Source organism: Tinamus guttatus, unplaced genomic scaffold (genome assembly GCF_059628265.1).
Source record: "Tinamus guttatus ecotype Peru unplaced genomic scaffold, ASM5962826v1 Tinamus_guttatus_pri_ptg000080l, whole genome shotgun sequence".
Lineage (NCBI taxonomy): Eukaryota > Metazoa > Chordata > Aves > Tinamiformes > Tinamidae > Tinamus > Tinamus guttatus.
The window spans coordinates 703,508-719,466 of record NW_028288614.1 but is presented as its reverse complement, the minus strand read 5'-3'; the positions used below and the strand labels follow the sequence as shown (position 1 = coordinate 719,466).

The following is a 15,959-nucleotide window of genomic DNA, read 5'->3' as shown; positions in this document are numbered from 1 at the left end:
GCTTGAAATAGTGTTTCAAGAAGCTGATATTGTATGTAGAACCAAAGTCTTCAAAAATGTATTATCTGAAAAAAAAATGTCTTGGGCACTACAGTAAAATAGCAATGCTCCTACAAAGAAGAAATGTAAAGTGTGGATTTTTCTTTTAGCTCAATCATTGGGTGTGAAATTGAATTGAGAAGTCTCCAAACTATATTGAATCTCACCCCCTTGGCACTGCCACAGGAGCAATTTATTTCATCTTGAAGGAGCCTTTGGTTTCCAGATCAGTGGAGCTGAGCGGGAGGAGCGTGCGTCACTTTGAGGTAAACGGGGATGTGCGCTGGTTAAAAACAGAAAAGGCAACACAGCAAAATTCTGCGTCCCTGACATTTGTCAGCCTCTTCTGAAATGTGGATGCTGCTTCCATTAAGCTCGAGGGCAGATATTATCTCTGTCCCTTTTGTTGTACTGATGGTTTGGAAGCCAAACACAAACACGCTTAGGAGCTCAGCTGATTTTCAAGAAGCAAAATCTGTCTGGTTTTGTTCAGTGGGAGCTTGGCGGTGCCACGGGTGGGAAGGGGTGACTCCTGCCTCCGTTCCAGGGCGAGGCGGAGCGGTCAGGCTCCTTCCAGCCTGACATCTTCGCTCTATTTTGTTCTCACAAGCTTTTGTGAGATGAGGAATTACAAGCTAGATGATTTCTGGAGGTCCCTTCCAACCTCAACCATTCTGTGATTCTGTGAAACGAATACATTGGCATTGTCATGTCTGTTCTGTTGCTCAAGGCGTCATCTTCTGGAACAAGACACTGCATCTTTAGGCAGGAAGCCTTACCCCAAATATATTGGGGGTCAAAATGATTCTGGCAAGTGGTTACAGCAATACTCAGGACATGGCCTTTAAGATCAGTAAGGTTTAGGTAGAAGCTTCCAAAACACCCTGTGGGTAACTGTGCTCTGCTCGCTGCTCATCACTGCAGGAGGAGGAGGAAGTGGCCAGAGGAATAAGGTCACTTAGCATAAAGTCTGAAATAGGGAGTGTTTATTCTTTTCTCTTGCATACTGGCATGGTACATTAGCATTCTATTAGCATTAATAAGATTGCAGGAGGACAAGCAAATTCATCTAGATATAACTAAAGTGAGCAAGATTTAATACTTTTTTTTCTCTTTTTTTTTAACCTGACACTCTCACAGTTCAAATTTAAAATTCCTTAAAACCTTTAGGATGAACCAGTGATGCCCAGGTTGCCCTCGTTATTATAATCTGGGGTTTGATCTGTTCGTAGAATATTTTCGAGGTGCACGACGTCTTTATGAACTGTCCATTTTCCTCTTTCATCTTGTGCTGTAGCTATGTGGAAGCAGAAGGGATGCTGGACTCAGGGCCTTCACTCTGTTTGATTGTTACTGAAATGATACCAAAAATGCAGAACTCATTTCAAGTAAAACATATTTTCTAATTGCAAATTATGTCTTTGTTACTGTACGCAATTAGTTATTTGCATCTTCTTTTTTTCTTTACATAGAAGAACAGGAAAAGTAAAGTGGAAAAAAATACTTGCTTTATTTTCTTACCAAAATGTAGGAAACAGGATTAGTCTAAAGTTTTCAATCACAGTCATCTCCCAAATGAAATGTGGAACAAGGGTGATAATGAGCATAAACATACTGAATAATAAAATGTAATTTGTGCTCCGAGTTCTAGGGCTCCAATCCAAAGCTCACTGCTATCTGTGGAAAGACTCGCACTGATTTGAATTAGGCCTTGGCTTTTGTCCTGGATGAACACAATACCAGGAGAGCAGTGTTTGGAAATAAATCATAGGAACGTGGACTGGAAGGAAGTTGCGCTGTCACAACCCCGTTCACTTGCTAATTCAGGCCGTCAGGTTTTACAATGCTGCTTGTGGCAGTACTTTGTCATAGTTCCTTGCATGAACCAACCAAATTGAATCTTAAAAAAAAAAAAAATCATTTACCACCGCTGCTGTAATTGCAAGGTTGTTTCTGAGTCATTACTCTGTTTGAAACCTTTTTCTAACTTTCAGCTTGAGCCTATTCATGCCCGCTTGTTTCCATTTGTCTTATGCCAACATAGTCTTCTGGTTTAAATAGCCTTTTTTTTTTTTTCTTCTCTACCCTTTGCTAAGCTGGTGATGACAGCCATGCCTCCTCTTAATCTTTGTTAAATAAGCCAAGAATTTTAATTCTCCTCTAGCAAGTTGTTAATTCCTTTTATCTTAGTAGCCTTTATTTGAACCTATTCCCATTTGGCTTAATCTTTCCAGGAGGCAGGCACCAAAAATGGTGTTTCAAGGAGGTGTGATAGTGCTCTATGGAATTGTGTTTGTATTTTTCTTGCCTTACTAGAAATATTCTTCCAGATAACATGCAATATTGTGTTTGTCATCTTATGGCAGCATTTCACTGACACTTTTATCCTGGGATTGCACACAGGTTTCCTAGGTGAGCTCCTGTTTAGGAGCAGAAGCAGGGAAAATCCAAGAAATAAATAACTCGTTTTTTCTCCATTTTAAGTCAGATTTTACTTCAAGAAAGTGTAAGCATGTTGTATAACTTAGAAAGTTCCTTTACTTTTTTAGGGGGTCTCAAAATATTCTGAAACTTTCAAAACTTATTCTTTGAAGGCATTGAGAAATAAATCCAGGATTTAGATGATTATGAATCTTGAGTTATTTATCCACAAAGACTTGAAGGAGAGAGAATTGGCAAAGCTGTTTAAAATGGACATGGTCCATTTTCTTAGAGATCAGACTGGCACTGGAAGATTTTTACCTGGATGAGTGAAAGACTGATCTGAAAGACTCTTACCCAGCAGATTCCAGAGGCAACAGTAATTAAGGCGTAAGGTCTTTCCTGGGAATTAATACCCAGCCAGCAGAAGTTATAGAATCACAGAATGCTTAAGGTTGGAAGGGGCCTCTAGAGATCATCTAGTCCAACCCCCCTGCACACGCAGGGTCACCTAGAGCACGTGGCACAGGACTGCGTCCAAGCGGGTTTGAAGATCTCCAGAGAAGGAGACTCCACAACCTCTCTGGGCAGCCTGTTCCAGTGCTCTGTCACCCTCACTGCTAAGAAATTTTTCCTTAAGTTCCTGTGGAACTTTTGGTGCTTCAGTTTGTGGCCATTTCTTCTAGTTCTGTCAGTGGCCACCAGTGAAAAGAGGCCAGCGCCATCCTCCTCACTGCCTCCCTTGAGGTACTTCTAGACACTGCTCAGGTCCCCTCTCAGCCTTCTCTTCTCCAGGCTGAACAGGCCCAGCTCCCTCAGCCTCTCCTCATAGGGCAGATGTTCCAGGCCCCTGATCATCCTTGTGGCCCTGCGCTGGACTCTCTCCAGCAGCTCCACATCCCTCTTGTCCTGTGGAGCCCAGAACTGGACACAATACTCCAGATGTGGCCTCACCAGGGCTGAGTAGAGGGGCAGGATCACCTCCCTCGACCTGCTGGAAGTTGTGACAGCTCAAGATGCTGAGGGGCCATGAAGTATGGTTGATGATTAGTGATGTCTTCTAAGGTCAGGTTTAATATCCCAAAAACAGAGAAGAACTCAGAAGTTTGAATTTACGTAATGAGAAATAGTTTCCTTTGGTACCTTGTGAGCCCATCACGGATGGAATGCCCTGGCATTTTTAGGAGCGTTAATCAAAGCTGCATCCCTCAACCATAGACCACGGGGAAGTTCTTCTGCGAAGGTGCCAGCGATGGAAGAGTCGTTGTGGCGAGGACGAGCGCAGAGCTGGCAGCGAAGGAGATCCGGGCGGTGCTTCGTGCTCCTTGCAGTGAAACTGCTCTGTTTTTCTAGTTAACTCCTTTGGCACTGACAGGGACTCCTGCAGTCTTAGTGCTCCTTGATGCCTCTTCACTGTTCTTCAGGGTGAATTTTTCGGAGCCTTGCCCAGCTTGTAAGAACAAGAGAGGGGAAGTATTGATTAGATTACCTAAACTGACCTTCATCTTCAGCAGCCGCTCCCGGTTATCCACCCTCAGGGATAAGAAATTGTTTTCTTCCGTGAGAACTGGAGAAGTTACATTTTAAAATTCTTGCTTGCAGATGTATAAAAGCAAACAACAGGCTTTTGTCATTGCACAAACTTCTCAACCTAACAAAGCAGCCTTCAGTGTATGAAGTGAGAAATCATTTTAAGTACTTTTTTTTCCCCTTTTTTTCTGAGATAACTCAAAAAGAAAGGTGCTTTTATTCTAACTGATTTCCATCCTCTATGACTGTAGGTCTGTATGTGAGACTCACTGGATATGATTTGAAAGCCTGAGTTGAACACACTGGTTAGGCTAAAAGGGAACTGGTCACTTTTGGGCTTCATGTTTTGTGAGTTTGCCCCCGTGCAAATGAAGAGCCCTATGCACGTGTGTCACAGTTGATTCGGTGACTTTGGTTTCATTTCAGGGTGTGGAACTAATCTCTGTGTGTAAAAAAGAAAAGAAAAATTATAGGGAGAGTCTGATCCTCCAGGTGCGAATATACCTTGAATTTCTATTCATTTAAGTAGCTCTATAGATCTGGAATATTTTAAACTAACCTTATATATTTCATCTCCTTTTGAACATGGAGGTCTATAACCAAAAGATTTTAAGCCTGAAATTTCTCTTTCGGGTCACTGAAATAGACCTGCAGGGACAGGTCACTGCAGTTACCTGGGTATTTTTATTGTTTTTTTTGTTTGTTTCTGCTACGTTACTCCTGAGAAATTGATATATACCCGCTCTACTTCAATGCCAAAATGTCCCCGTGACACAAAATAACCCTGCAACGTTGCTGCTTGTGCCCTTTGGCAGTGCAGCCCTGAGCTGCGGCGGGCCAGGCTCTATCTGCTGTGACTCGTGTTTACAGTCATGCGCCGCTGGCATTTGCACTTTGTCAGCCAGCATGACAATTCTGCTGGACTTTTAGGAGAAGCTGATGCCTTTTCAATGCGAAGGTTCCCTGGCCCAACCATCTGCCAGAGTCCAGCACTTTCTGACCAGTGCTTGTCTTAGTTTCTTTTCACAGAGCCTTATTAGTCTGTGGTCATCACTCCACAGGGACCGTAAAACTACTGGTTAAACAACTGTCAGCAAGTTTCAGATCACATTTCAACACTGACCTAATGGGACAGAACACAGAGTTAATCTTCAGCATTATTCTTTTTCATTCGCAGGAGAAATTTGAAGGTTTGTTCCGTGCCTATGATGACTGTGTGACATTCCAGCTGTTCAAAAGCTTCAGACGTGTGCGGATAAATTTTAGTAGTCCCAAATCAGCTGCTCGTGCCAGAATAGAGCTGCATGAAACACAGTTCAGAGGGAAGAAGTTAAAGTTGTATTTTGCGCAGGTAATGAAATCTGTTATACACTTACATGTTAGAGCATTGCTTCTAATGAAATATTTCCCAGCAGACCTGAATGAGAGTAATAACATCTTCTCCCATGTCTGATCTCTCTGCTGAAGGATTATTCAAAGCTCCTTTTGTGGTCGGAGCTCCACCTGCCTAGTGGGTCTGCACTAAACCTGAGGGGCCACTTGGGGCCCAAGTTACTTACAGAACGCATGGAAGTTACGCAGCTTAGAACAGATTTACAACACTTGGTATTTGGCATGGAGGCTCTGTAAACTAACCAACTAACCAAGTATTGTAAATTCTTAAGGAAGATTGAATTACTTTTATCTGATTGCAATTCTGAGCCAGGACCAGGCTTACTCCTGCCTTTTGTTGTCCTTTTAGATAAATGTGTGAATTTTTAAGAGGAATTCAGTAAGTTCACTTGACAGGGAGATGCTAGAGGGAGAAGAATGCCCCAGCCAGGAACATGTGCAAGTGATTATAAGCATCTGTTAGAAGCAGGAGATGAAGGGTAGATTCTTCTTGAATGAGGGAGGGAGAGAACCCAGATCTCCCACAATTTGGGTGACTGAAAATGCCCAAAGCAGACATGTGCTTGAGTGAGTTGTGTGGTCCTGGCAGTCACAGCCAGGGTACAGAAAGGTGAGGGAGGTGGAAAACTCAACCACCATCTCTTCTAAACATTTTTCTATTAAATGGCTGTGGCCACAGTGGCTTGTCAACAGTCAGTAGTGTCTGCAAGGCTTTTTATCCCAGGCTTGCTGTCACACAGATGCAATTGATTGCTTCTGGGCTTGAGCTGGCCGTAAACTTGGTCAGATGTGACTGTAGCTGTGGCATAATTCATCTGTACTGAGGCTTCTTTAATATACCAGACAAGTGCAAGAATTAAACTACATAATTTAAGATAGAAATAAAAGGAGAATAATTTGTTACTGCTACAGCTGACTGAGACTCATGATGGATAACTTTATCACTTTACCTCAGCCTGCCAAATATTCAGAACTTTTCTAAAGTTACCACTATGGCCTTGGTGCAGGAGCTGCTGGTTTCTAATCTACTTCTGCTCTTATTTAAGAGTTTAGACCAGTAGATCATAAAAGCACCCTTTAGCCTCACAGATCTCTGAATTAGCAGCTGTGCAGACCGAAGTTTGCTCTTAACCTCAGGGAACATAGCCGGTAGGTACACACATTGCAGCTTTGCTTGTATAACAGCCCCCCACGGTGCATTTACCACAGAGGAGCCATCTGTAAGGTTGAGATGAAACACGTCTCCAGGCCCTGTCTGCTGAGACTGACATTGAGACCCTGCCTGGGTGTCATTTGCTATTAGAAATCTGTGATTTGAGTCATCGTTACCCGTCCTAAACCAAACAATGTATTTGTTATGCTTTAAAGATCCAGACCTCGGAGACAGATGGAGACAAGCTTCACCTAGCCCCACCACAGCCTGCAAAACAGTTTCTCATCTCGCCTCCAGCATCCCCACCTGTAGGGTGGCAACCGATAGATGATGCGACACCTGTCATCAACTACGACCTCCTTTATGCAGTTTCCAAACTAGGACCAGGTAAGTTTGAGCCTGGTGTGAAAATGTGTCACCAAGCGCAGATGAAAAATAGCAGCGTAGAGGAGTAACTGTAGAGGAAGTTACTGTAAAGCCTGTGCATTGCAAAGTTACATCAAACCTTTGGGTTTGAGTGGCATCAACTGGCTCTTTGCTTAAGAATGAATGTTATTTTATGTATGTACTTTTTAACTGCAGGTAGGTGCTCTGCATTACACAGAGTTATTGCTACGTAAGGGGTTAATCTGAAGTGTGGCTCTTTGAGTAGCAGATCAGAGCTTGTTTATGTACCTTCTTGTTGTTTTATTTGTTTGTTTAAATATATGTTTAGTTGGGACAACTGATGAATTTATGCGGGGACAGCGCAAATGCTTGTCCATGAACTTGAAGTTTTTACTTTAAATCAGATCTGCTAGAAACTCCAGGATGGAGATCACCTTTAAGCATCGTTGTGTCTCAATCAGAGTGGAGAACCTCTCACACGAACACGTTAAGAGAGCAACTCTTCCCCACGCATGGCAAAACTGTTCAAAGTAGTGTGCAGAAAGGAGGAGATTGGTTGTAGCCTAAGTCAAAATGAGGCAAATATCAGTGGACAGTGCAGACAGTGCTCGTTCTGACTGCTCGTCTTCAGCGATGTGAAGAACTGAAGCCAGCTGGGATTTTGTAGGCAATTCTTTCTCTTAGAAAATGCCGATCTGGTGAAAGCAAGCTTTTCACAGGAAAAGATTAGTTTTTATTTAATTATCTTTTAAAGTAGAGTTTTCTTTGATATTTGTTAAAGCATTTTAAAAATTCTAAAAGAGAAAAGGTTCTAGTTTTAGGCCTAAGACACATCATTTAGGAATTAAGGTCTAATTTAAGTTCATAAGCTATAAGAAAGAGTAATATGTTAAATTAGCTTTATCTTGAAACAAAACCCTTCAATCTAAAATGTATATTTTTTGATTTAACACATGAAATTTCTCACAGTTGATTTTGAGGATTTTGAGGGGATATGAAAATTGTTTTGTTTTGTTTTTTCTTCAGCATTACTGAACACGTTGCTTTTTTTGTTCTGGGAGTAGCTTCCCGTTTCAGACATCTTATCACTGGGCTTCTTGTGCAACTGCACTGGTGAACAGGGTCACCCAGAGCTGAAGGAAACACGTGGGGTGCAGGAAGGTGTTTGATCCACATGTTTTTCAGGATAATGCCATGTCCTTGTCATGGGGGGATTTTCCTCTCTCAGGAGAAAATGCATGTCAGGAGAATTTCCTCTTGTATTTTATTCCCCTTAAAACAGTAAGTCTGTACACAAAGGATATGAGGTCCAACAATTGGTCCTGTATTATGAATTATTATTTTCAGAATTGTTTTTTTTTTTTGCTTCCAAACTGCTGAACAAAAGGAAAACAAAAAATACCTCCTTTTTTTTTTTCTTCCCCTTTGATGCATCAGTGTTATAAATGGAAACATGTAAATGAATCCCATAGCTGGCTTGGTAATAAATCGATTGCTGTTCTGCAGCAGTGGAATGTGAAATATCACTCATTGTTCCGCGCTCTGGGACAGCTTTGTGTGAAGGTCATATTCACCCTTGTTTAAGGAGCCTGCAGGGAGCTGTATTAAAAGCCATTGTGTGCTCTCTTCTTTCTATTTTTAGCACTTGTTAGATCAATTTTAGTTAACTGCAGTGGAGGCTTTAAAATACTGCTGCAGTTCTCAGTTGTGCATTTGCTATGTTTAGATTTTCATTGAAAAACAAATCCCTCCAAAACTCATTGCTGGTGTCACATCAGTGAAACATGTTTCTGTCCATCAGATAACACTGTCAGCCTCATATGCTTGTTAGATAAGGTAAATTATTCCATTCAAACACAAACACGTCCAAAAATGGATTTATGGCTTATCAACTACTGGAAGAAAATTCACTTTTTTCACACAGTTGATAACGCAAGTCAGAATAGTAGACCCTGACTCTTTCGTCTCTTAACTTGTGGGGATATTTCGCTATATTAAATACACTGATTTGGTAAAATCCGTATGTGAACTAAAGCCCAGGACAAGGCTTGAGCAGGTAGATGGTTAACAGCCTCTCTGTGTGTCCTCAGCACAAGGTGAATTTTACCCCCTCCTTCCCTGGGAGGGCAGCTCATAGCCCTTGGACACAGACCACCCTGTGAACAGGGGCCATCTGCTTCCACAGCATCCGCAAACGCAGGGGCCAAACCTCTCCCTAGGTACAAAGTCCACAAGAACTCCCTGCGCAGCAGAGTGAAAAGGTTGGAAGTTGGTTAACAGGTTTTATTTTTGCCAGTGCTGTTTTGGGAACATCCCTCTTGGGCTTTTGGGGGCGGGTTTTGGTGTGTGTTTGTTTGTTTTTTGTTAGGATGTTGGAGTTTGTTTGGTTTTTAGCCTTATGGCCGCAACAAAATCTCTCTAGTGTCTCTAAAGTCTAAAATGGAAGATTTCTTTCTGTGCACTAAAGACTGGACTTTGGTGCTACAGCATTAAATCTGAATTCTGTGCGGGTGCCCTCGTTCTTGTGGAAGATCTTGGTGTCCTTAGTTTCTTGGTGATTGAGTGTATTTTTCAGGTCTGCAGATGTAGAGATTGAGCTCTGAGTGCAATATGAACAGAACAGCCCCCGTGGATGGAGCTAGCAGCCTTGATGGTGTCTGCTTCTGAGCACTAGTCTACAGTTCTTTACACTGCACTACAAATAGAAAGGTGTTGTCATTAATCTCTTCAATGGTGAGAAATGCTTTCCCCAGCAAGAGAACTTCTAGTAGTTTAAAATATTGATAAAGACATAAAGACATTGCAATAAACCACGGCAGGAGTTTGGCTCTTGGCCAAGAGTCAGGCTCGGGTCGTGTCTCCTCCAGGCCTGGCTTTAGCCTGGCTCTCTCCTGCACAAACACTACGTGCAGAGCTGCTCTTTAGTCTAGGCCCTCGTTGTTTGCCATGGCATTTGTATAAGGTTGTCGTTTCATCCCATTGAGAAATACAGGAAATCATTCTGTATGAGCAATGTCTGCAAAAGGGGAAAACCATCTCCAGACGCAGGCTGTGTACAGAGCAGGGTGGCTCCTCTCTGAGATCAGGCAGCTGTTCTGGCTCTGCCGTTTATTAGCACAGTGTTTTGCAAACCCTGCGCTCCCTGGGGCAGGCTCGTCCTGTGACAGCAGGCAATTGCCTATATAATTGCAGTCACTACTTGAAAAATAGTGCAGGGCTGGCACCAACTTCAAGAGCCCGTTAGGCAAAACTACCAGTTTGCTTTCCTCCACATTTTCCAGTCCCTCAGTGACCTTTTAACAAGCTTTGCACCTCTTTAATGGCCTCAAATTGTGTTCCAGATAATGCAAAACTCTTTCTTTTCTTGTTTTCCTTAGTATGAAAACACCATTCTGAGGTGCTGCACGTGATGGCTCTTAGGTCCACAGAGGTGCCACTCAAGACACAGAGGAGACTCTGCTGGTCTCTGCTGCTTCTAGGTCTGAGAATTACTAGTGATCAGGGCAGGGGTTAGTCAAGGGCCTCAGTTTTGTCTCTGGGCAGTTCAGACGTGGCTGCTGCCGTCCTGCTCTGGCCAGGCTTCGTGAGCAGAACGAGCAGCCCCTGTCCTTGCTCTGCCTCTGCGTCTGGCTCCTCTGAGCACAGGAGTGGGAATGAGGAGGCAGAAGAAGCTGCTACGTGGCGGCTGCTGCTCACAAGGGCTTCAAACCATTTCTCAAATTGCAGGTTTTCTGTGCCCAGGTACAGAATCACAGAATGGTTCAGGTTAGAAGGAACCTCTAGAGATCATCTAGTCCAAGCCAAGCTCATGTACTTTCAAGCCCAAGTACTTTCAAGCTCATGTTTGTCCTCACTGATCCAATAATATATTTAATTCTTCATATGGCTTCCAGAAACAGGCAGCAAGGGGTAGAAGGCTGGCCAGGGGAGGAGGGTGTCCTCTGTTTTGGACTCCCAGGAAGCAATTTCAGCTTCTTGGATATGGCAGATCCATGCAGGAGAGGTGCCACATGGCGTGGGTTGTTTATCTCTTCTGGCAAATGTGTGTACTCATACAGAGGAGCAGCGCAATTAGCCCCATTTTATTTGTAGAACACTTGGATGGAGTGATTGTGAGTGGAGGGTATTGTTAAGATGCTAATGACATGTTTAACATGGAGCAGACAGCTCTGAACCCATTAACCTTTAATCAGGATTCACAATCGAGGATGAGGTAACTGCACAGTATCACTACTTTTTTTCATTATTAATTAAGTAGCTGAATGTGCTTTTTGCTGGACAAAAACGCCTCATCACACAAGAGGGCACCATCAGTGACAGGTCACGGTACTGCTGCACAAAGGGACAGAAATGCACACGCTGTTATTTTTAATTCCGAAAGTTGCTCTTGGTCTCTTGCTGTTCTCGGGGCTCATCTCACTTGCATCACCTGAGGCTGAAGGTTGGTTTATGGCTTGTGGCCGGGCCCATTGTTGAAAGGTGAAACCTTAAATTCCTTATTTTTTTTCTTATGCCTTATTATTTTTCTTTTTCTTTTTTTTTCTTATGGAAATAAATAAACATTGCTACTGTTTTCAGGAGTTTGTTAGGAACATTTTCTGGCAGCTCAGTATAACGGACTGCCATAGATTAACTTTCCCTGCATTATGGCCTGAAGGTAGTGTTTAGGTATTAATGTATTTGATAACTTTAGTGACTTTTTTCTCATGAATAAATTGATGAGTGTTTCTCCTGCTAACTCCACTTATACAAGTATCTAGGCAGCTTATACTACCTAAAAGGAAGGGTTTGAAAAGGAGATAGCCAAAGACGTTGAAGGAAAAGACAGTTCCTCCCTAGGAATCCTTTGGCTTCACGCAGGCAGATGGGAGAAGGGAGAGCAGTGGGAGAACCTAGAGCATGAGAATGTCGAGGGTCTGTGCTCAAGAGCATCAGAGCAGGGTGAGCAACCGCAGGGGGTGACTGTGGCCTGACACCCAAACTGGGATCCTGTTTCCTGTTCCGAGCAGGACTTTATTTTGCCTAAGTAATAAGAATGCTCCCACTTGAGGTAAGGACACGATGACGAGGACTTCTGCTGAACTTCTTGGCCGTGTGACAGGAGTCTCACATTTCTTCTCCTAAATCTTCCATTTGCTGTGCTTCGGAAAAAAAATAACGCTCTTCTAGTGCGTAGCATGGTATAAATGATCAGCAAGTGTAAATTGACAGCTGCATAGGATGGGCCGGAGAGCAAAGGAGATAACAATATAACAAGACAAATGTTTGAATGATATTAACTACAGAAATTTGTAAGCCTTAATCCTGCTAACTTGACTTGCCACTGTTAGCATGGGGTAGCCTGTAGTTTGTATGCCTGGCCTGGCTGCAGTGATTTGATCATTACTGCAGTAACACAGTAACTGTTACGGATTTAAGTCTTTTTTTTTATTTTATTTTATAGCCTGGAAGTGGTGTTCGGGTGGGAGGTGGAGCAGGAGGAGGGGTAATCACCTCCTGTGTCTATTGAGTTTTTACATTGTACTTATTATCTTCATATTTTCACAAGAGAAACTTTTAGGAACAAGATACCATTGCATAAAAGTCCCTTTAGTTCCTGTTGTCCTGTTCCTAGCTCACTCATAACAAGATTTTCTACATTTTGAGCCACAGGTCTGCAGGCATGAATAATTGTGACTACAGAATTGAGTCTGCAGCTCATTTATGCTCAGAAATAACTGTATGCCTTAAAAACCCAATGTATGGGTGCATCACATTGTGATTTGCCAAGTGACATTAATTGCTGTTGCATTTACTCATGCCAGAGGCAGCTGAATATTTTCCCTAGTGCCTGTACTTATTTCTTCTGCTCTTTTTCAGCGGAAAGAATCCTTCCGGGAGGCACTTGAACAGTAAAAGAATGTGGCATTTTGAACTGGGGTTACTACCTTCCAAGAGGGCAGCGACTGTGATTTACTCCGTGGTGCTGGTGCCCGGGGACGGGCCCCGCTCGGTGTGCGCGGAGCTGCTCGGAGCTGGCAGGGACCAGCGTGGCCCTCGGTGCCGGGTGGCAGCGCTGACGTCAGCCCCGCGCTGAGAAATTAGCTGACGCCCGCAGGGAAAACAGGCGAAGAAAAACCATATAATTTCTCAGTGCAGCACAACCGAGCCATTTCTCTTTTTATACTTCAGCCTATCAACACAACCTGTAATGCTTTGCTCAATTTGGATTCAGAGGAAGCCAAAAATAGAGCAGTTAAATGTCAACATTAATGGTATCACAGCAGTAAGATATTTCTCACAGCAAGATGCCTGTCTTGTAGCTATTATTCACTAGTTGCCTCCTGTATTTTAGGCAAAAATGCAGCATGTCCTCTAAGCCACACAGCGTTACTTGCACCAAGAACCTACCAGCACAAATACTTGGAGATAGCAGTCCCAGGACTGTGACCCCTTCCTAGCAGGAATTACTCTGTCCCAAAGTTGTGAATACCTAAAAATCCAGATTAGTACCATGAACAAACTCTACACTTTGAGTTAGAGGTAGACATTTCACTTTCCTTGTATAGTACCTAGCACTGTTGGTTTCTGCCTCTGATGCAAGTTTTTAGGAGCTCCTGTACTGCAAATATGTGGAGGAAATTTCGCCTTCCTCATGTCATAATGTTTTACAGGCAATAAGCACCCGATTTAGGGCAGTTCTGTGAACAAAACCCAAGATATATCAGGTGTATGTATGCTCATTGTAAGCCTGCTTAAACATAAATGCAGTCCATGGGTCTTAGACATGACAGAAGTGGTCCAAAAGGGGCGCAGCATGTTGTCTGGGACAGTTGTAACTGCGTTGTTTAGCACTGCTAATGAGCATCTGTTCCTGAGGGCCCGGGTTCACCACGTCAGAACTGCACCGCGCCATCGTTTCACATTGGGCTGGTTTCCATTGGACCCTGGCCTGGAGCCCCAGCCCGTTCTAGCCTCAATCAGCCCCTGGAGCGCGGTCCCCGACGCAGTCCGGCCACGCTGCCCTCGTCCGTGCTCAGGAGCAGCAGATGTGCATCCCCTGCGCAGGCGGTGGGACCATCCTGCAGGGCAGCAGTGCCAGCCCCTGGACAGCCCCTCAGCCTCGTCATCCTCTGAGCTAACTGTGTCTCTGCTTCCAGGAGAGAAGTACGAGCTGCACGCGGGAACGGAGTCCACCCCCAGCGTGGTCGTGCACGTCTGCGACAGTGACATGGAAGACGACGAGGACCCAAAGAATTCTCCAAAGCCAAAAATCATTCAAACTCGTCGCCCTGGTCTGCCACCTCCTGTATCTAACTGAGCCTGGCCGGCAGAAGCAGCTCTTCTCTCCTCCAACACAGCTCTTGGTTTTTTGTTTGCTTTGTTTTATTGAAAGGCAGCCATTGCCTCGTGAGTACCAGAACATTAAGCTCATTGAAAATCCCTCACAGTAATCAAGCCTGCCTAACAAAAGGGCTAGGAAGAAAAGATCTTTGTATATGTAACCATATCGCACACCAACTACACTAACAGCTTTTCTGGCAAGGACACAAACAGGCTGGAGCAGGAAGGGTATCAGTCTGAGGACTTTTCACAGCTTTGATTTGCAGGCTGTAACAACAACACCAGAGAAGTCAGTTGGGATGAGGAAATAGGCTGATATTCAGACCCCTGCAATACTCACTGCTACCCTTCATCAAAGAGGCTCTTCCCTGCCCTCCTCATCCCCCAGCAGACCTTAGTCTTTTCCTTTTTTGCTATTTTCAGGAGGTGTGGAAGGTGGCTTATTTTTTGTTTGTTTTTTAATCTGCCATCAGTGTGGTGGCCTGAGGTTTTTCTTACGGGGCGCCATCTTTGCAACATCTTTGAGAAACGGGAGGAAAACACCCTCTACCCCCAAGTGCTGCAGAGACAACTGGTCCTTCATAGTGGTGGGGACTCCACCCAGGGCGCTCTGGGCTGAGGGGAGAGGGATCAGCCCTGCTGAAGGGTCCAGCATCTTCCAGTCCTCCCACAGTTATCAGTAGGAATTGACATTTTGTCTTCTGTAAAGATAAGAGTGGTACTTCTCTTTGAGAGAAAACGAGAAGCCTGACTGCTGATTTAAGGTGGGGTTTGTTGCTTGGTTGGGGCTGCAAGTTCTGCTGCTGATACAGGCTTCCTCGGTGTGTTGAATAGCCCTGAAACCCAATCAGTTGCACATCCCTAATAATTAGACCCTTTTCCTCTCTGCTTCCTGTGCTTTAAAGCCCTTCTGGAGCTGTATGCAATTTGGGTTTGTGGAGGTGAGAAGAAATTAGTTGGTATTCTTAGTTGGTTTCTTTCCTTCTTTTTTATCCCCTCTTTTACTTTATTTTTTTTTTTAGGCCAAAGAAAACAGGACCATAATCAAACACTTGAAATTAGACTGCATGAAATTGAATCCCCCTTTTCACTACGTCCTGCATGTTTCTTTCTCTTGCTATGTATACTGGGTTATGAAAGTATTCCGTGTTTTCATCATGGCTGATAGCAGACAGATACTGGAGTGCCTGTCTGGTAGATCTTCCAAGATGATTTTTATGCGTTTTTGTCATTTTGAGATCACATTTCCTAGACATTTGAGCTCTGATTTTGCATATACTTAAGCATGCGCTTAACTTTATGCACATGAGTAGTTCCACTGAAATTTAATAGTGCAGAAAACTGAGCATACGTGTTAAGATACAGTGGGATTTTTATGCACAGGCTAATTAACTGCAGCATCACTCCCCAGAAGGACTACAAAACGGCACGGTGAAATTCTTTGGTTTAAATTCTATTACAAGTTAAAATAAGTTAAAAAAAATCTTGGAAGCTCATTGTAGGATCTGAAAAATCTGTTTAATTTCTGCAATCAAGATTTTGGCTTAAAAACTGTGGATTGGGTTTCTGAAGGAAGGTTCACTGCATTTCACTGTTAATTAATAAGGTTACAAAGCTTCAGGAGAAGCTTTTTGCTGTCCTTTTTGCTGTCTTGGCTCTGCGGTACTTCCAGGAAGAGAAAAGGCTGTTGTTTTGTCAGTGAAGTCGGGAGAAG

General features: G+C 43.5%; 1 protein-coding gene across 2 annotated transcripts in view; it reads left to right on the top strand.

The window, feature by feature from the left end:
• Positions 1-14,433, top strand: part of RCAN2 (regulator of calcineurin 2) — a 69,577-nt gene extending 55,144 nt beyond the window's left edge. For both annotated transcript variants that reach the window (XM_088520122.1, XM_010227238.2), the window contains 3 exons: positions 5,168-5,341; positions 6,751-6,922; positions 14,062-14,433. In XM_088520122.1, the coding sequence (XP_088376248.1) occupies positions 5,168-5,341; positions 6,751-6,922; positions 14,062-14,222 (507 nt within the window). In that variant the 3' untranslated portion in view covers positions 14,223-14,433. The remainder of the gene's footprint in view (positions 1-5,167; positions 5,342-6,750; positions 6,923-14,061) is intronic.
• Positions 14,434-15,959: the final 1,526 nt, after the last annotated feature.